Raw genomic sequence first — 20,860 nt, forward strand, 5'->3', positions numbered from 1 at the left:
ATGATTATTTCCCATCATTTGCACCTTTTGTTTAAAAGAGAATAAATGCACTGACAGTATTTAAAATGTAAAAAAAAAAACTATAATACCAAACCATAAGGTGAGTGGAAAGGGTTAACATTTCATATTTAGCCCTAAAAGTCTGAACATTTCTACACATGTAGGGTGCAGTAAAGTCATGGAAAATTCACTTTAGGTCATGAAAAAGTAATGGAAAAGTTTAAGAAATTTTGTCAGTGAAAAAGAGTGGGAACCCTGTGTAGATAAATCTCGATCTTTTGGTTCAGTTTTAAAGTTCAAGGACTTTATCGGTACCAACAGCTAAATTTTGTTTGGCAGTGAATCAGCCTATTCAAGTTTATGTCTTTGGTTTTGGAAAAAAAAAAGAAAAGTCTGGACACTGTTCCAAACTACACACTTTTACTGACAGAATTGGCTGTAGATCGCCCCTCAAAAAAAAAACCAAAAAAAACAAAACTATATCATTGACAATCTGACACAACTGAATTTCGATTAAAATCCAATAAATTACCCAGCCCCAGCAAGCATCCTGTAAATATTATGTCTTGTATGTGTTTTAATTCAAAAATAGCGTCCCGCACTGTGCCATAAAGACTAATGATCTTTCACTGTGCACCAGATGCCCCGGCTCCATCTGTGCCCACGGTCCACTCTGAGAATGCCCCATAAACTCGGGCACTTTCCCACTCCAGCGATCACAGCAGCTCATGCCACTCACACAGCCGGAGCATTGAGCTGTGGACTCAAAAATGTAAACAGTACAGACTCCGTCCTACATTCAAGAGGCCAAACGCATTTTCCAGTGGGTTTGATTGACAGGTCTTTATGTGCGAGGCCTGCAAATAAGACAGCAGCTTAATCTGGGATCTAGTGAAAATAAGGGTTTTCCTGGCTGGAGATTTGAAGGGTTAGTGTCACCAGGTGAATTCAGGGGAAGCGCAGTGTCTGGTATTTTACAATCCCTTTTGTTTGTATAGCCATTTCATAAACAGACAGTTTTTAAAGTGCTGCACAGAGCTCAAGGAACAACAATATTAATAAAAAGATATATAATAAATACATTAATAGATAAGAAATTTAAAAAACTGAATAAATAGCCTCTTTATTCTTAGTTAACACAAACCAGTGAAATCATATAAGAACAAACTGGGCTGCACAATTTGGGAAAAATATCACATTTTTTTTGACAAACCTTGAGATTATGTATAGATTTGCAATTTATGTTTTAATAATGCAGTTCTGTTCAAAGTTCAGAGTTTAAACGTGCCCATAAGAATTGACAAAATTGACTAAAATATGAACTGACAAACTAATAAAATTACACAATAGTTACATTTTCTGAACATCTTTATACAAACTTATGAAAGGCGAGTAGTTTTTATGCATAATAAAACAGGACATTCTTTTGTTTGTGGAGGAAATTACGGTACTTCAGAAAATGGTAGCCTTTGCGATTTGCTAAGTGTGTTCATTCAAACTGCTACTTTGATTCGATTTAATCCTGCAGCCCAAACAGGAAAAAAAAACAATTATAATAGCGATAAATACCCACCAAGAAAATGAAAAAGAAGCACACAACTTTCTCAGTGTTGAAAGCCAAAAAATAAAAGTGTGTCTTAACAAGGCACTTAAAGTTACAATATTATGCAAAATTTACTTTTGTGAACGTCATAATGTTGTTACCTCTTCAAAAAGATACCTGGACTTGTGTTTTGTTTCATCCACACATGTTTGAGTAACCCTTTATTATTAGTCTGTCTACAACCCCAAAGCTCAAACTGCTCTGTTCCACCTTGTGATGTTATGAAGCGGTAGTTTTAAAGTTTTCGGCTAAGTTTGACCTTTTATTCAGTCAAAATTGGCAAATCCAGAGCTGAAATTATTCCAGTGAAGGTATATGGACTTTAAAATCTCAGTGGAGCACTTCTTGTATTACCATAAAACATAGCTTCATATGTGCCCTTTAAAATACTCAGTTTTGGGGCTTTTCCAGTACAATTATCGCACACAAATAAAACTACGACTGGTACAGCGTATTATCATGAATTTTTGAAGAAAAAAAAAAAGTTGCTAATTAGATTTATACATTAACCCTTAGCCATTCCAAGCCTTGGGCAATTAGTAACTGAGTGAGTTTCCAGCCAAGATCATGAACCATAGTGACTTATAAAGAAAGCTGCAGGCGAGAGTCTGGTCAATGAATGATAAATAAATAAAAACCCGTGAAATGCATGCAGCCCTTCTTCAAATATGCACGACAGGTGGAAATTAGACGCTACAACCTGGTACAATCCATCTCTCCGGTTAAAGTTAATGTATATTGTCCACTGTCCCTGTCTCATGAACTAAACTCAACTCCAACTCAACTCCAGCTCAACTAAACTAAACTAAACTAAAGAGGGCTACAGCCAATCCTCAGTCAGTTTAATGCAGAGTTCAGAATTGGGGGGAGAACTTGGACTATTTCTTTGTCCTTAAATGGCAATCATAAAAAATATATTTTTTATTTTTATTTGTATTTTTAGTTTATTTTATTTTATAATATATGGAAAATAATAGTGACACTTCTTCATATCTCAAGTGCTATAAAATTATACAGATTCATACACATATTAGGGGGAAATATCTTTTTATCTTTACAAAAAATACCCATATTATGCTGTTTTCTGATTTATGTTATGCCTTTGATGATTGAAGAACATTATGAGTTATGTTTTGTTTTGTTTTTTTCATCCAAACCATGCATGTTTCTTTTCTGGCAAACAGAAAACACTCCCATCACTTCCACCTCGTGATGTCATGTGGTTATACACTATGTTAATATGTACACTATATTAAACTCCATACACTTTCACTAGAATGATGTGGATAATTTCAGCCCTGGAACGGACCTTTTTCACAACGGCCAGAAGTGCTGTGATGTAGGATAAACATCACTTGCTTTAATGCTTTTCTATGGAAAAACATAAGTGGAAATGTCTCGTGTATATATTTTCCACCAGCTTCATAAATCTGCCCCATCACCAAATCTTCATCCAACAAAATCCACAAAGGATAAACATGAAGAATTTATCCACAACTATCAAGGAAAGAAAGACGAAAACTTTAAGGTGAACAACGACAACGCATTAGTGAAATACTCCTGAGCAAAACTAACATTATGGTCATGAATAAAACATAAGTTATAAGTCATTCGTTAATAAGTAACTTGTTAACTCAGACTGTTTTTCGAATTAAAATTAAAAATCACTTTCATAATGTAGATATTAGCATAGAGAGATTTGTGCAGTTTAAATGCTACAGATGTTCACAGATTACATGTCTCGCATTTAATCTGCACAAATCTGTCTATGCGAATATCTACATCATGAAATAGATTTTTAATTTTAATTGTAGAATCAGTCTGAGCTAACAAGTTACTTATGTTTTATTCTTAACCACTATGTTAGTTTTGCTCAAGAGTAGTTCACTAATTCTTGTCGTTTTCATCTTTCTTACCTTGATAATTGTGGATAAATTCTTCATGGACAGAATATGTCACTTGTCAGCCTTGTTGGATGAAGATTTGGGACAGATTTATGAAGCTGGTGGAAAATACGCAAGAGATTTCCACAGATATTTTGCCATAGAAAAGCATTAACGTAAGTGACGTTTACCCTACACTTGCAGCTGTTGTGAAAAAGGTCTGTCCTCTGTCAGTTTAATGCAGAGTTCAGATTGGACTATTTCTTTATGCTTAAATGGCAATCACAAAAATGTATGTTAGTTTGTTGATTAATATGTGGAAAATAATAGTGATACTTCTTCATATCTCAACTGCTATAACATTATACAGATCAGATTCGTACAAATATTAGGGGGAAATACCTGTATATCTTTACAAAAAATGCAACTTTCTGATCTATGTTATAATGTCGTTTCCTCATCAAAGACATATCTGGAGTTGTTTTGTTTCATTCAGTCCCTGCGTATTTATCTTCTCGCACTCCAACACTTCCACCTTGTGATGTCATGTGGTTATACACAGTGTTTTTAAACTCCACACACCTTCACTAGAATGATGTGGAGAATTTCAGCCCTGGAATTGCCAATCTCTACTGAACCAAAGGTAAAAGTAGCTGTTAACTTGAAAACTGCTGCTATACATGACAGGACAAGGTGGAGCATTTTGAGCTTTGGAGACGTAGACAGAGTAATAATAAAAAAGGATTACTCAAGCATGGGTGAATGAAACAAAACACAACTCCAGGTATGTTTGTGATGAGGTAACAACATTCTGACATGGTTTAAAGCTCACATGAATCAATTCTGTGTAATATAGGGTCTTTAAATCAAGCAAAATTCCTCTGTTGTAGCCAAGTCTCTTTGCATTCACCTCCTCACGCCCATTTCGACCACTCTGCCTTAAGGATGAACATGGGTTTCTATGGTAACTTATGCATGTGTGTGTATTTGCTCCTCCCGTAGGAAAATGGCATTGAGGCTGTGTTCTTCCCCCATCCCTGCCCTTCTTGGACCCTCCCGTGGGAGCAGTTGCCAGAGGCTATCAACCCCACAGAAGGTAAAGTCAGATCCTAACATCATCCCTCCTGCTGCTCTGCTCCCATTCAAATCCCAAAAATGTGCTTTTCTCTCTTAAACTTTCCCTTTTTAATAAATCACTTTGTTCTGTTTGAAGTCTAATCCCTCTAAATCATGGTCGCGATCTCACATTATCTGAAGCTTAAGGCAAAAACAAATATAATGAATCTGCTTTATCTAAATCAATTAAACACAGCGGTAATGTTCAACGTGGGAATCGCGTCAAAGATCTTACAGTTAATCCAAAAATAAAATGTTTCAGGCAATGGTGATCGTTAAAGACACATAACAAGATTTATTTTTTCTAAATGTCTTGGTGCGTCACAAAAATAAGGGAAAAGCAAAAGGCAAAAACAAACAAAAAAGCGTTTGATTAAGATAGAAAAATAAGATTGCGTGACATATATATATACAGTTTTCTGGTACAGTTACTTTTTCCTTTGGCAGTATTTACAAAACAGTTACTTTCCTAAAATCAAAGGAATACATGGCAGTACTTGATCACACAATTTAGACTACACAGAACTAGTGAGAAATATAAGTGAGTGCATGTGTGATTTTGCAGAACAAACTGTGAAACAAATATAAAGCTATCTTTAATCTTATGTTGCATCTTCGCACTATAATTTAAAAGCAAGTCTGTGTGAAAGTATTCAGAATACAATACTTTGTTTGGCTCATATATTGGTTGGAATACATAAAAAAAATACATTGTAATTCAGGTATTCAGTATTGTGTCACTAAATACATTTTCAAAGTATTCTTCCAATCGCTGGACAGATACTATGTTAAACCTTCTTTTAAGAGCTTATGTTAAAAATGTTTTTTATTATATTGTATTTTTTCTCCTGTATTCAAAATGCCCTTGCTCCTAAAATTCCCATAATCCTCTACCCCCAGCCAATACACACCCACTGCTTAGAACTTACTACATTCTCTGATTGTTTTTTCTTTTTTAAACGTACTATATTAATGTAGTGGCAGTTTAACTCCACAGTTTTCCACTCTAGCTGTGAGGGCATGGCTAGAACTTGACTCATGTGTCTAAATTGAAAACGGAAAGATTCAATGTCCAAAATTACAGAATATAATATTGTAATGAGGTTTAATTAAAGATGCAGGTTCCACAAATGAAGATTGGATTGCACAATATATCCAGTTCATATGGTCAAAAAAACTGTGTGGCTTCAGCCCCGTACAGCTTCCACACAAAGAATAAACAGACTACATAGGCCACCTGGCAATGAGCCACCACACAACGCTCCACCCTGAACACACTGAACCAAATGTAGTACAAAAAAGCTGCAACAATTTAGTAAAATTTACTCTTACAGCTTTAAACCATATTAGAATGTTTTTGCCTCATCGGAAACATACCTGGAGTTGTATTGTGTTTTGTTTCATTTACGCGTGTCTGAGTAACCCTGAATTATTACAAAGCTCAAAATGCTCTGTTCCACCTTGAGATGTCATGAAGCGGTATTTTTCAAGTTAACAGCTTTTGTTAAGTAGAGAATTTAAATTCCTAGGTCTGAAATTCTCCAAATTATTGGATTAAAGTGCAGCTGTATGGAGTTTAAAAACAGTGGAGCTCATGACATCACAAGGTGGAAACAGAGCATGAACTCATGCTTGGTCTGTGTGTTAAAAATGTGTGAATGAAACAAAACACAACTCCAAGTATGATTTTAATGAGGAAACAACAGTATAATTTAGATCAGAAAATAGCGGGCTCCTTAATTGGTGATACACGTAGGATTCAGCAGCATTATGTAGAGATTTTGGCTTTTATCAAGTTGTTAAGATATAAAATATAAAATAATGATCCATGAGTGTCTTAGATTATGCTATTGTCTGATATATAGTTATAAAGGATGTCTTTTTTACATACACTAAAACCTATGTTTTAATGAGCTGTTGTGTTCTCTTACAACTGTCAAATCTAGACTCAAGTTTCCCATGTACAGTAGATGGGTTTTCACAACACACATCCAAAGAAATGTTTTTTTTTTTTTTTTTTCTTTTTACTATGCAAATTCATGAAAAAAAAAAAAAAAAAAAACTCTGCACAATTCCAACTCCAGTGCCTTGAGTCTGTCAGCGGTGGCACACTTAACATGCAGGAGTGTGCGTTGACATCCCTAAATATTTACATAAAAGCTCCCAGTGCCACAGTAGTCTGGTGTTTTTCAGTCTCACCAGTGGGAAGACAGCGCCAGCATTAGCAGTAACACATAGCAGGGCCTTGGTTCTGTGAGTTTGTTCCCTCGAGCCCTGGTAATGAATTGTAGAGTGCTGATCTCCATACATTATCCTTCTTAGGTAGTGGTGGTAAAAAGTGAATAGGTCTGTGGCATAGACTGTATAAAGAAGTGGACTTAAGGGAGAGTTCAGCTCCAGTCAAATGAAGCTCATGAGGCTAGTGGTTACAAGAGAGAATGTGGAGCCAGATCCATATTATGAATAGGAATTTATTTACGTACAAAATAGTGAAATAAAAATGGCAGAATCATGTAGAGTGAGTTAATATGAACATGTTTAAAACAAAATGACAAGGCTCACAGCAGCAATTACAGAGAGAGGGGTGACAATATTCCAATGTAAATCATTTTGAGCCAGTGTCAGAAGAAGCCAGAAGTACTCCCAGTGGGGATGTAACAATAACCAAAATATTGTGATATCGTATCGTCAAAAGTCTCACAATAATATCGTGGACTGTCACAGTATATTGAATTACAAGTTCCTTTGCTTAAATGCATGGTTTTACAGAAGCAACAGCTTATAAACATTGGAAACTACATATCCCATGATTCATTTCAGCGCAGACAACATGAAGATATGCGTTTTTTACTTGAATTCTTGGGATTATGACAGTAATAATTAACACCAAAATCTTGTCAAGATATTTTTTCTCAGTCTTAAAACACTCTGGCTCACCTTGTGATGTCATGTGGTAATACAGGAAGTCCTCCACAGTTTTGTTTTGTTTTTAAAACTCCATACACCTTCACTAGAATCATTTGGATCATTTCAGCTCAGGAATTGCCAATCTCTACAAACGTAAAAGTAGCTGTGGACTTGAAAACTACAACCTCTTGACATCACGAGGTGGAACGGAGCATTTTGAGCTGTGGAGATGTAGACAGACCAATAATATATGTAGGGGTGAATGTGATGATACAGTATTGGTATCGTGGGCTGCTGTATCGATATATTGCGTAAAGTATTTTTTTGGTATATTTTACTAAATAAGTTTGTTACAGTGCTACAGTTTTGTTGCTTGTTTAGAGGAAGGAATGCAACGCATTTGACATTTTCACTGGTTTTTGAGGATTAAAATGGGTGCGTTTCATATTCACTTTGCGCAAGAAGTGGTTTAACAAAGACTTTTAGTATCACAGCCATGATTTAGCCTTTATTTTTTTCTTTATTTTATCGTATCAAATCGAAAGTGCACTGTATTGAGATATGTATCGTATTTTGGCCTATGTATTGAGGTATGTATCGTGTCAGCAACTTCTTAATGATACGCAGCCCTAAATATATGATTACTCAAACACACGTGAATGAAACAAAACACAACCCAGGTATGTTTTTTGAGGAAGTAACAACATTCTAACACCCCTTAAAGCTCACAAGAGTCAAATTTGCGTAATATAGGACCTAAAAAGTGAACAGGTCCGTGGCACTGGGAGCAGGAGTGTAACAGAGGCTAGATCAGGGTGCACAGTGCAGTCTGTAATAGGCAGCGTAGGCTCTGTGATTGGTGCCTGGGGTGGCATCGGCGCAGCTCCCCGCATAAACGTCACCCCGATGTGTGTTGTTTACCTGGACCGCGGCGCCTGTTTTAGCCAGATAGCTGCGCTGGAAGGCATGTTAATGATTGTCTCACAGCCCACAGAGCAGCCATAATGGTTGGAGGTTACACAACGTTAAACCTTGATAAAGGCAAAGACGAGTGTATTAACATGCACGGGTGAAATACATATTTTAGTGTTCCATATTCACAGTGATTTTAATGAGAGCTGAAGTTTTGCTGCATTTTTGCTTGTATCTAGAGCACAGTTCTTTCAAAGGTCCACTTTATAATCGGCACATAATGCAACATGAGGAAAAGATGTCACTGGGGAAGGCAATTAGACTAACTGTGTAACGGTGGTGTAGTATTAATACTGTCAGACATACAGAATACAAAATATGTCAAGGGAAGGGCTGAAATGTCATCTTCACTTGTCTGTAGTAGTGCTATCTAAAATAAGAATTACATCAAAGATCACAGTAGACTTAGACAAACTTTATACAGAAATATAAACAAGAACAGACAGTAAAGGTGCACTGTGTAACATTTCTAGTGGAGGATTTGCTATTCAGATCTGTGGAGAGTTATTCTATAGAGTTATTTCTATTTTTTTTTTAGCAATAACCTACAATGAATAAATGCTAGGTATAAGTGTTTAAAGTCATACCATGGAGCATTCCAGGCAAAGCAATAACATCTCTATGAAGACAAGTAGGTAGTGTGTCCTGCACCAGAAAACTTGCATAGTGCACATTTAAGCAGACATTAGGTGTTTTGTGGTTTTAGATTCTGATGAATACAGCAGTAGGTATCACAAAAAGCCTGAATGTCCACAGTCTGAACTGTTCTTACTCTCCAGAGCAGAGCCGCTAATCTGAGAATCAAACATCATTTTCTGTTCGGCCACGATCCATCTGAGCTGATGGATGCATTATGTATTTAGCAATAGCAAGAAAAAGCCTGATACAGACATGAATAATTCAGTTAATGTAATTATGAAACTGAATATTTATCCTAGTAGAAATTTTACTAATAAAAAGTTACCAGCAACCTTTTTTTTTACGCGACTACCCCCTAACTCCAGAGCAAACAGCTAAAAAATTAGTTTCATGAAATTGTCAGTTATTATTTATATTATCTTATTTGACAATGTATGTCTAAAACTCACCAAAACATTAAACACAAAATGTAATATTTTCTACAAAGAACATTTTCTGTTCAAATATTACTAATACTGAAATCATTCCCCTTGGTGTAAGTTCTTGTGTAGCGCTGCAGGGAGCCCTGGGGGTACACAAGGAAACACTGGTGCATGATAAACCTATAATTCATTTTCCATTTGTCTGCTTCTTTTCTTAAAATTTCAGACTTGAAAGCATATTCTTGGAGCCAACAGCTGTCTCACAGAATTCCTGATTTACTGAATTGTAGTTCTCGTGTTTAGTCTAACTCTACGAAACAAACACGTGGAAATGCACTGCTGTCCAATCTGAGATGTAGCACCTTTTTAAAGTGCTCTTCAAACAAATCTGAAATAATTCAACTAGTTTTGAGCGATGCAGGACCATATCTTCAAAATGCATCCACGCATCACACCAGGAGTAGACTCTTCTTTTAGTGATGCCAATGGCTAGGCCTGTCACGGTAAATACTATATTGACTTTTTGTTGACAGATGGAACAATAATTCTGGGGGGTTATTTTTTATCATGGGTATTTTTCTTTGCACTAGTGGAAGATTTTTGTTTATTGTTTCTGTACTACAATGAGATTTGAACTGTAGAAGGTTGCATTATGAACTTCTCTGACTCAATATAGACACAAACTACTTAAGTGCTGTATTCTCTTCTTTATTGCAGCTCATGTTTTTTTGCAGTATTATTGTTGATGATTCTGCTTCATGGTTGATAATTCTTGTTTATATTTACTTCAGCAATAAATCTCACTTCAAAATGTGTTATCATGGCAGGCCTACTAATGATATAAATTTAACCTGCCACTGTTATTTGTAATGATTTAATTAGACAAATTTTTCTTTTAAACCGGCTTTTAAAATGACCTCTGAACGCATCGTCGCTGGTGTGTGTGTGGTAAAACGCGCTTATGGCCTCTTGTCAGTCTGTAAAACTAAATCATTAGAAACTGATTGCCCGGTTCTTAATCTAGAGCTCCAATTGGCTCTTAAGTGACTGGCAGCTGTGCACTTGATTAATTTTATGTGCAAGTGAAGCGAGAATTACTGCAGTGAGAAGCTCATTAACCCCCAAATGGGAAAGTCTTCAAATCGACTGCACCTTCTGTAGCTACTGTGCTCCTACGGGTTTTATTGCCAATATATTCTGCATTCTTTTCTTATACTTGTCCACCGTGAGGGTCTTGGGTGATTTGGAGGAAGGACACGCCAAGTCTGGAGCTTCTTATCTGGTTTAAAGCCCACAAAAAGAGCTGATACAAAAGCTTTTGTACCGTGAGGGTCACAGTAATCAATCCACAGATGAGCTCCGAGAAGTGTTGGTGGAAAATTGTCCAGTCTGAAGGATAAGGAGGAGTGCACACTGTTTGGAACTACTGTCTAGTTCTGTTTCTATTCGGTTGAGTATTAAAAAATGTATTTATATTTCTGTATACACAAGAGCGAAGTGAGGAAATATGGTTTGAGTCTAGTGAAACGGTAATAGCCACAAGGTAGTCCACATCAACCACCATATTTTGAGTTTTGACATAGCCTCTCACCTTTTTATTGCTGGGAATACTCTGAAGTGTTGCAGGCAAAATCCACACAGTTCTTCTCTCTTATTTTACCAGATTTTTTTAACCATGCTTTCCTGTACTACTAAAATATTGCCTTACAGGTTGGATGTTGTGCATTTTGATTCGATTAGATCTGTAACTGATGTTATAAAATTGAAGTTTAGTTTACGCTCTTGGTTATATAAGTTCCTATATATATCCGGCCATACTTTTATTATTATTATTTTTTTTGGTCTATATCCCTCAGCAAAATAAGAATTCAGTTCTGTCAACTTTGTCATCATGTTTACAAAACTGAAATTAATTTGTGAGCTTAACTGCAATTTGAATTTAATTTGTGGCTTGTCATGGATTTAGAAATACAGGTTTTGATATCAGCAAATATCAGTTATTGATCACAACAACATTACATCCCAGTAGTCCATATTTTAAACAGCGCTTCCTATGGTAGAATAAATGGTATTAGAGTAGTAGAGTCTATTAGAGTTGAAGAGAAGAGGCATGAGACTGGAGTTGCAATGCGATAGAAGTTTATTGACCATGTTATTGTACAGGACCCACCACCTGGCGACATGAACCCTCTACAACAGGAGTGTCAAACTCAAATTCACAGAGGAACAAAATGAAAAACTAGGACTAAGTCATGGGCCAAACTAAATATTTATTGAAAAATTTCAACATCTGCATGTTTTCTCTTCTTTCGAGATATGTAATGTTAAACCTTTCCTTATTAAAATAAATGTTTAATACATTTTGCTTGAAAGTTGAAGCCAAAACAAGCATAATATTAAATAATAACAGCATTTTAAATAAATAATGTCTCTATAGTCTATCTTTAGCCGGCGGGCAGCTCTAATACATATTTACATTTGATATGATCTTGTGGGCCAAAAATAATTACATTGCAGGCCAAATTTGGCCCCTGGGCCTGAGTTTGACATCCTTGCTCTAAACACTGTGATAGTGTTGTCCAGTCTGACTATGTTTCCACTGTAGGGAGTATTATACCTCTGATGATGCAGGCTAAGATAACAAGGACTAAGCTGGCAGTACAGCACGGAAATTGAATTCCTCTAATCTCTCTAACACTTAGATTTGAGTGGAGACTCATTTCAGTAACTGCTAAGCTATAACGAGAATCATATTTTTCATTGGTTGTAGCTTTTATAGTAGATGTATAATATTACACATTTCTGTATGAAATATACAATACAAGACTATTTACTGACAGTTTTTCATTATTTCTCTTAATGATTGAACCTGTTATTTATAGCTTATTTCTTGTTCTGTATGTGTTATTTGAAGTGTAAATAAGTTTTGGCATATATACTGCTTATGCTCTAGGCAAAGAAACGTTGCTCTGTCTTTGCCCTGGTGGTGACTGATTTTGGGAAATGACTACTAATGAAAGTATCACTATCAGTGTATGGCTGTAAAGGCTCTAATAAAAAAAGATCTATTTAATTAGTGTAAACCTTTCACTAAGACATGTTGAGCTTTGGCTTGTGTTTCCTTCTCCTATTTCCTTGTCGACTTACTTAAACACATTCTTCCTTTGTACATTTTGGATCCACTTACTCCAGCCAGGTGTCCACATAAATTTCCCAGTGCAATGTAGTCTTAAGACAAGATTTATTATCATGAGACAAGCCCTGCACCGCTATATCTGAAACTACTTTATTACTACTTTGTCACTACCACTTCTAAGCCTTTTCTGTTCTACCTTAGTTCAAGTTATCAGGCTTTTTTTTCCCTTCAAATCTCCCCACCGACACAGGGATATAGTCTATGTGGGCGGTGTGTGTGTGTGCGTCTTCACAAAATCTCAGCTGTCCCACTTCTTTGCTCTGCTCTCTGCATGATAAACGGGCCCTGTTGAAACGCCTGTACCAGCGTGCGGGGGAGCTTCGTCAGGTATGTGGGCAGGTAGCTCTGTGGCTCTCTCCAGCACTGTCTAATTAAAGAGAAGTGAAGACCAAACGCCGCCAATTTGTCCTGCTCCTCGTGCGTGGGCCTTTTCCAACATCCATCTGCCTCCCACTTCTACTTCTTCGACAAGGGAAATGGCACCGCGTTTCCACTCACGTATGCAGAAAGATTTCCATACCTGCAAAAGTAATAAAGTCATATTGCCGCAGCCGCTCTTATTTGTATGTATTAAATCATCTGCCTCATTGTGAGAGCATATTTAGGGCAAGTGAGCAAACACTTGGGAGCCTCGCGCGGTGCCGAGCCGTGGGTTTTGAATATTAGAGTGGGAGGTTAAAGTGCTGCTCACTTCCTGTTGTTACATCTATCTCCGGTAAAACATTTTAGACCTTTTCCAGCCAGCGCTTAACGAACACAAATAGGCCACAATTTGTGCGGTGTTTTGTCAGTGTGGCATCTCCACTTTTTCACATGGCCTTGTAGGGATTTAGTGTAGTTTTGACATTTACAAAAATCTCTCAATTTATTGTAGCCTCGAGCAGCAGCAACATACAATATATCATTTTTAAAATGTCAACCCAGCTAGTCCTAAAGTTCCTCAGGCAGAGGCTGTCTTGAGAGGAGACATGCTAATAGGAACAATAACAAAAGATCTGCCCAGAGTGAAGACTGACGATGACTAAAAATTACATCTTAAAACGACCTGACTGGTACAATTACGTCATTTTTCATGCTGTTCTGATTGTACAGTTTGGTAAATGCTCTGCAGATGTTTTAGTGATGATCTTAATGTCCACTGTGGGATGGCTCCATATGGGAACCACAAGCTCGACAGTAATGTGGTATTATCCAGAAGTGCATTTAAAATAAATGAATAAAGCTAATTAGCTTTGTAAATGTTTCACTCTGCTGCTTCAAAGTTTTAAAGCAACTTCGCCAAACTGGAATTATAGTGTCCACTGTTTGAGGTGGACAGATTTAACCGAACACAGTCAAGTGTAAACAGTCAGAAGAGGAAGATGTCTTTAAAGAGTGTAAAACTGGGATACTCAAACTTTTTTACTCGTTGGATCAAAATGAATGCGTAATGATGGGCTGATGGTCAAACCCATTAATATTTTATATTTTAAAAGTTCATATGCTAAAATGAAATGATTATGTTTCTAAAAGGAGGTGGACTGGTTTGAGCTCGCTTCCATCTCTCGCTCTTTTCAATGCAAAATTAAATCAAAACATATACTTCATACAAATATTAACAACCCCCCCCCCCACAGTCCAAATGAGACCCCCTGGAGGGCCAAGTTTGTGCCCCCTGGCGTTCTGATTGTGTTAAAAATCCAGTTGTTTTTACCTCGGCTCCAAGCCAATACAGCTATTTTCTTTGTTACCTCTCCAACCCTAATCGACAGCCTTAATAACAGTGCATAGTCTTTAATTCCCACTCCTCTGCTCTGTTTACATGCCTTTGCTACAAATGACTGCTGCCCCGGTATGCACTACCTGTGAACAAAGGATCCTTCTGTGCATTAATTCTGTTTAGATTCGCACTGCTCTTCTGTCAGATTGCCCCTGTTAACATGCTGAGGGCTGTCTGCTGATAAACCACTACAGGAAGACTGGGGGCATTGTACAGTGACGCCAATGCCTTGTCTCTGGCACGTCACTTAATAGAGATAGGAAGTGCAGTCAGGCTTATGATGTAGTGTGTGACAACGGGATCTTGAGCTGGTATTAAAGTGCGTATGACAGGTTTTTATGATTCTCTAATTTTGACTTAATTTGCTGAGATAATACCTGCTGTTAGGGCCAGATACTTCCTTAATATACTCGTACTTGCACTCGTTAAACATCTGTCGATACCACGCAGTGATACCACTATTACTTGACACATTACGCAGTATCTCAAAAAAGACAGTAGCCCGGTTATGAGAAATAAATAAAGTAACTGTACATGAGTGAAATGACTGTTAAATAAAGAGCTGTGCTGCACACGTACGACCTGCACATGTATGATCTCAGAAAAAAAGTTTAAAATGTACCATCTTCAACACAATAAATGCACAGAACAGACTCCCCATCAGCAGCACATCATCTGTCATAGAAAGAACACTGATATTCCACTGAGTCATGTCCTTTAGTCTGACAGAAGCTGACTTCAGCAGCACAAGAAGTGATCTGTTTTTTTCAGCACTTATAGTTTATGCAAATTAACCATGTGGTTCTGTAAAACTGTATTTTCTGCACTAAAGGTAGCGCTCATAAGCCTCCAACCCCATCAAAAAAAGACTGCGCACCCCACAATCCAGAGCTCCCTATACACGAATTCACTCGGGTGTCCCAGCACGACTTCAGTAAACTACAAAGCCGCACCACCCACAGCGCACGCAAACACACACGGAGCAGACAGCGACCGCACAGAGAAAAACACCCACAGACACACTCATCACTCCACACGGACGAGGAACGGAATGGAGGAACGAACTGAAAAAGAGAGTGCAATGTGACACTCTGAGCCACAACTGAACAACTGAGTCACTGCGAACACGCCAACAATCCAGCGGCCCCAGACAGCACCCTCCCTACACGCCACAACTGAAAAAAGCCCAGAGTCACCGTGAATGCGCCAAACAAAGTCACACTGACCCATCCAACTGTTGTTTCATTTAAAGTCCGGTGCGGTTTATTTGTGAAAAAAAGTTTGAAAATAGACCATTCAATGACAGTGCGCCTTATAATCCAAAGCGCCCTATAGTGCAGAAAATATGGTAAACAGTGTGCGCAGAACTGCATTAAACACATTATAATATTATGGTTGTTTGTGTTTTTCCTGGTCTATTAAATATATAATTTTTACGCTTGCACATTTGTAATATGAAGAAACTGGGATTTACATTTGATCATGTACACAGGGATATGAGTATCCTGGTTTCTCAGTGTGCATGTAAACACTACTACTGTCCCGACTACTGCCATAACTGGGATACTGATGTGCATGTAAACACACCCAGTATCGTTATCGGTACCCAGTATTGGCAAGCACAGAAATGATTGTACTTGTACTCATATCGGTTTTCAAAAAAGTGGTATTGGTGTAAACATAAATTATAGTATTGCACCAATCAAGACACAATTTGCAAAGAAAAGTTGAAAAATATGTTGAAAATTACAGGAAGTAGAGAGTTCAAACATACACATAATATACAGATACTAATTTCTGTGTACATTAGCAGAGTTTTTATGGGTTACAGTTATGTTAAAAAAAGAGAAATTTTGTTTAAATGTTTTTGCATAAGTCTTTAATGTAATGATCTCAGCTGTGTTTTAGTAATATGAGCAGTCAACCTGTCATAGGCACTGTAAGGAGGAGCAGGGATATCAGGTAAAACTAAATAAAAGTTGAAGATAAGACAAATGCAGGTGATGGGGAGGAGGGTGCATAGTTGTCATTCTTGAGACAGGCCGCCATCAGGTCCAGTGCCGTTGTTTGGACACAGGGAGCGGAGATGGACTTCTCAGTCTTTGTGTTCTGTTTCAACATTATGACAGAGGGAGTGGTGCTCAGGTAAAGGGTCACTCCATTTGTCTGCTCAGGATTTACACATCTTCGTCCGAAAGTTTGCCAGGTTTCAACAGCTTTGGAATGTTTGGTCATTTTATGTTTGTTTTTGTATTATTATTAAATCCAGTTAGATTTACACTACCAGTCAAAAGTTTGGACACACCCTTTTGCCTTTTATAAGTATATGATGTAAAATATATGGAATTATGTAGCAAAGAAAAAGCTAAAATAACTCAACAAATGTTCTTTTATATTCAAGCACTCAAAGTAGCCAACCTTTGCTCTGTCGACAGCCCTGAAAACTCTTGACTTTCTCTCAATTAGCTTCTTGATGAAGCAAATGGTTTTCACTTTACAGTTGTGCTTTGTCAGCGTGAAGAAATGCCAAAAGTGCAAACCAGGGTTCAACCTAAATTTCTGAGTTATTTTGAGTATACTTTTGTTTGCTACATTCCTTTTGTGTTCATTCATTTTTGATGTCTTCTGAAAGAATCTACTCAAACTATTGATTGGTTGTGTAAAGGAGACATATCATGCAAACTTTACTTTTTGGATCTTTTAACCATGTTATGTTGTTCTTTCATCAAAAACATGTTGTATTTGGCTTCGATCATACTAGTTCCATTGTTTCTGAACAAAATCTCTCAATTTCCATACATCTCATGCACTGTTCTTAAGTCCTTAAGCCATCACAGCTCGACTCTGCATTCAAAAGACATTCACACATGCTAGAATAATAGGCAGATTTTTTTCAAGGCTCATTACTTTAGCAGAGGACACTCCAAAACCTAAACACCACACTGGAGGTATTTTGCTTGTCTTCAGTTGTTAAGTTATTATTACTGAACTATTAACTTAGAATTAGCAGTTCTTTTTGTCAGACCGGGGAGTTTGTTTACCTGCTTTATATGTTTCAGCGACTCTGTAGTCTTTCTCAGGAGTGTCCCGTGATGGTGTAGTGACGTGTCTTGTAGGGTGCTTTACTTGGTTTTGCCAGACAGTAGAAGTTTACTTCCCCTACTGTCTAAAGTCTTCTCCAGGATTGCATCCCATTTGTGTGATAAGGTGTACGCTCCCTCATTTCCATTTATTTATTATTTCCATTTATTTTTAATTTATTTTTATTTTGGCATCATCGAGTCAAGTCAGTTAAGGTCACTGTTTTAATGTTGTGCTTAATTATATACTTTCTCAATTTATTTTTTCTCAATTTTACATATTTTGCCCAATTAGTTCATCGAAATAAATGTTTATTTGAAACCCAAATAGCTGTCACCCATTTGACAGCTGCTTCTATGTAAAAATATATGCTTATATCTATTACACATAAGACTGAAAACAGAAATTTGGCATCATCGATTCTCTTGGACGTCTTGAGTCGAATCACAGTATGACATTGGATCATGCCCACACCTGTTTTTGTAAAAGCACTGGGTTGAAAAGCGCTTTCTAAACTGAACCTAAGTGGATGTTATTTGTCAGAGCTGTATGAGGCGGTGGTTTATAGTTTTGTCATGACAACTTTATCAACTGACAACTGTGACCTCCACTGCCTCCGGTCGTACATGAAGAAAACATCAGACGCTACATCCAAACAGTGTTATTATGGGCCAAACTCCATAACAAATGCTGACTAATGGTAAAGCATTATTTCCTCTTGTGTCTTGCCCCACATCAATAATGGTATTCTAAAATGAAGTAGGTCTTATTTTTCTGTTTTTCATCAGATCCGACAGAAAACACTTTATGTAGCTAAAAATAAACGCCTATGGGCAGTTTCATGGAAATCTCATCAAAATGCAAATGTGGACAGTCTACTTAACATAATATGACTGAATGATTACATGACAATGATTGAAGGATTTTAACCTCACAGGTCAAAATGTGTCCATCAGTTTAGTCCAGACCTATTCCGGAAATCTTAACGGTGCACTATGTAACCTTTTGTTTAGAAGTCTGACAACTTCTTGTTTCTCTGGAGATGTCATTGCTCTGCTTCAAATGACATTAAAGAGATCTGCTTTACGTCTATTCAATTGCAGCTGGTTTTATAGCTTAAAAATACCTACAAAAACAGGCATACTGACTGTGAGCAGGGTTGCCTCTTCCCAGACCAGTGACTTGGCCATGGAAATCACCTAGAAAGTCCCCCTGGCTGCAAAGTCCCCCTGAATTGTACCTTTTATGAAACTGAATTAGTTAATCTATATACATATACATAAAAAAACAACACTTTTTTTTTTTTTTTCATTATATATTGTATTAATTACACACGCAAGTTGCAATATTTCTCAACACATTTGTTCATATATACAAACTAAACATGCAAAAATATTTGTGGTCTCAAACACTCTGTAGCTTTCTAAGTTTCTTGTGTTGCGCTGCTTACAAATGATGTTCATAGATAAGGAAATAATATTTCTTCCCAAATCAACAGTTACAGATGCTATAGGACATGAGGAACAACAAAATTGTTTTTTAAATCCGATTTCATTATAAACTTTTGTGAACAAATGAGGGTTATATTGATATTACATAATGAAGAAATGTGTGCCGCTTCGGGAAGATCAGTAAAATGACATAAACAAGGCCTGACATTTGGTCTCGCTACATTCATATTTATGATATAGAATGCTGATTTTCTAACTCAATACATCACAGTGCATGACGCGGTTGACTAAAGACCAGCGAGAGCATGGGACGCTCGAGCTGGGACTTTCAAGCCAGAGGGATGCTTGAGCTGGTATTTAAAACCATACTGTGAAACATTTCAGACAAAGCAATAGCAAACACAAAGCAGGTAGCGGACCCTCCACCAAAAAAGTTACACAATGCACCGGACTATGTAAATTTTCATCAAATGTATTTATTTCACAGGAGCTTTTACTGCTTATAAAGATCTGACTCGTAACTTGACCTGTGCCACCTGCTTCGCTTTATGTTCATTAATAATGCCATACATAAATAAATAAATAAAAATTATTCAGAAGATCAAATTGTATGTTTTCATCTTTAACACTTAATAAGGAAGGTGTTTTTTGCACTCATTTGAATAATATTATGTTTAGTGGTCCATTTTCATTCCATTAACCTTAATCGCTCACCTCGGTTAAACGATTTCTACTCCCTACTTCCCAGGCAGCATCTTGAACAGAGGCACCTAAACTGCAAAGAATTACCTTTTACTCCATAGCTGTGCAGTTAGCCATCTGTACAGTCTTTTAGTAATATGTTAAGTGCATCCCTGGGAAAACCGACTTCACACTTCCCCTCCTGCATCATCATAATCTCCTTTTATCAGTTCAGTCCTCAGAGGAACTATAACTCCTCCTAAGCCCACTCTCTTTCTGTACTTACTTGTTTTCCACTCCGCCGTTAAACATCTGTCCATTCGCCTAGCTTCCCCTCACAAACTCCCAGAATTGTTTTTTCTATAATAAAAAAAAAAAGCAAGAAAAGTTTTTTAAGACAAAGTTGCTCATTGCTGTGTGTTTTTGGCTGGCTCTCACATGTGTTAAATGCAGCGGCCATTTTCTCCTCTGTGAGATGAGTTGGCTGCAGTACAGGCTGTGATTTCCCCCATGGCACATTGTCTCTCTGTTGTTGAACTTAGATGAAGATAATTAGCTGCTTTGAATGCAGGGCCCGATTTCTGCATTTTCTCTTTCATTTTCCTTATTTTCTTGGACCAGATATTGACTCGGTGCCCTGCGGATATGGTGCAAATTCTCATTAAGTATAAATAAAAAAGATGATTGCAGAAAGTGGTGGCCTATAGAGAAATCCGCTCCGTGGTTGAAACGCAGCATCCATGTTTTTTCATTGCACATGTGGAGGTGAAATGGTGTTATCTATAAAGATCTTTAAAAGTCCTATATTACGCAGAACTGACTCATGTGAGCTTTTATCCACATTTGAATGCAGTTACATTCTCCAAAGATCAGAATGTTCCGTTCCAACTTCTGATGTTATGAAGTAGTTTCAAGTTAACAGCTACTTTTTACCTTTTGTTCAGTAGAGATGGGCAATTTCAACATTGAAATCATCCAAAATATCCTAGTGAACGTGTATGGAGTGTAAAAACACAGTGAAGCACTTCCTGTATTACCACATGGAACTGAGTGGTTTCTATTCGAGATATGAACTCAGCCTAAATATACAGGATTTGTGTCTTTAAACATGTATGTGTGAATGAAACAAAACAAACTTCATTATAAAGAC

General features: G+C 37.1%; 1 protein-coding gene across 1 annotated transcript in view; it reads left to right on the forward strand.

Annotated features, from left to right (window-relative positions):
• The window catches only part of LOC110165404 (glutathione S-transferase, C-terminal domain containing), an 81,191-nt gene that overhangs the window by 9,388 nt on the left and 50,943 nt on the right, over positions 1–20,860 (forward strand). Inside the window, exon 6 of the mRNA XM_055158495.1 lies at positions 4,489–4,582. Within this exon, the coding sequence (XP_055014470.1) occupies positions 4,489–4,582 (94 nt within the window). The remainder of the gene's footprint in view (positions 1–4,488; positions 4,583–20,860) is intronic.

The sequence above is a fragment of the Boleophthalmus pectinirostris genome, unplaced genomic scaffold, assembly GCF_026225935.1.
Source record: "Boleophthalmus pectinirostris isolate CB_2022bp ecotype Guang Dong unplaced genomic scaffold, ASM2622593v1 HiC_scaffold_22, whole genome shotgun sequence".
In the NCBI taxonomy this organism is placed as follows: Eukaryota; Metazoa; Chordata; class Actinopteri; order Gobiiformes; family Gobiidae; genus Boleophthalmus; species Boleophthalmus pectinirostris.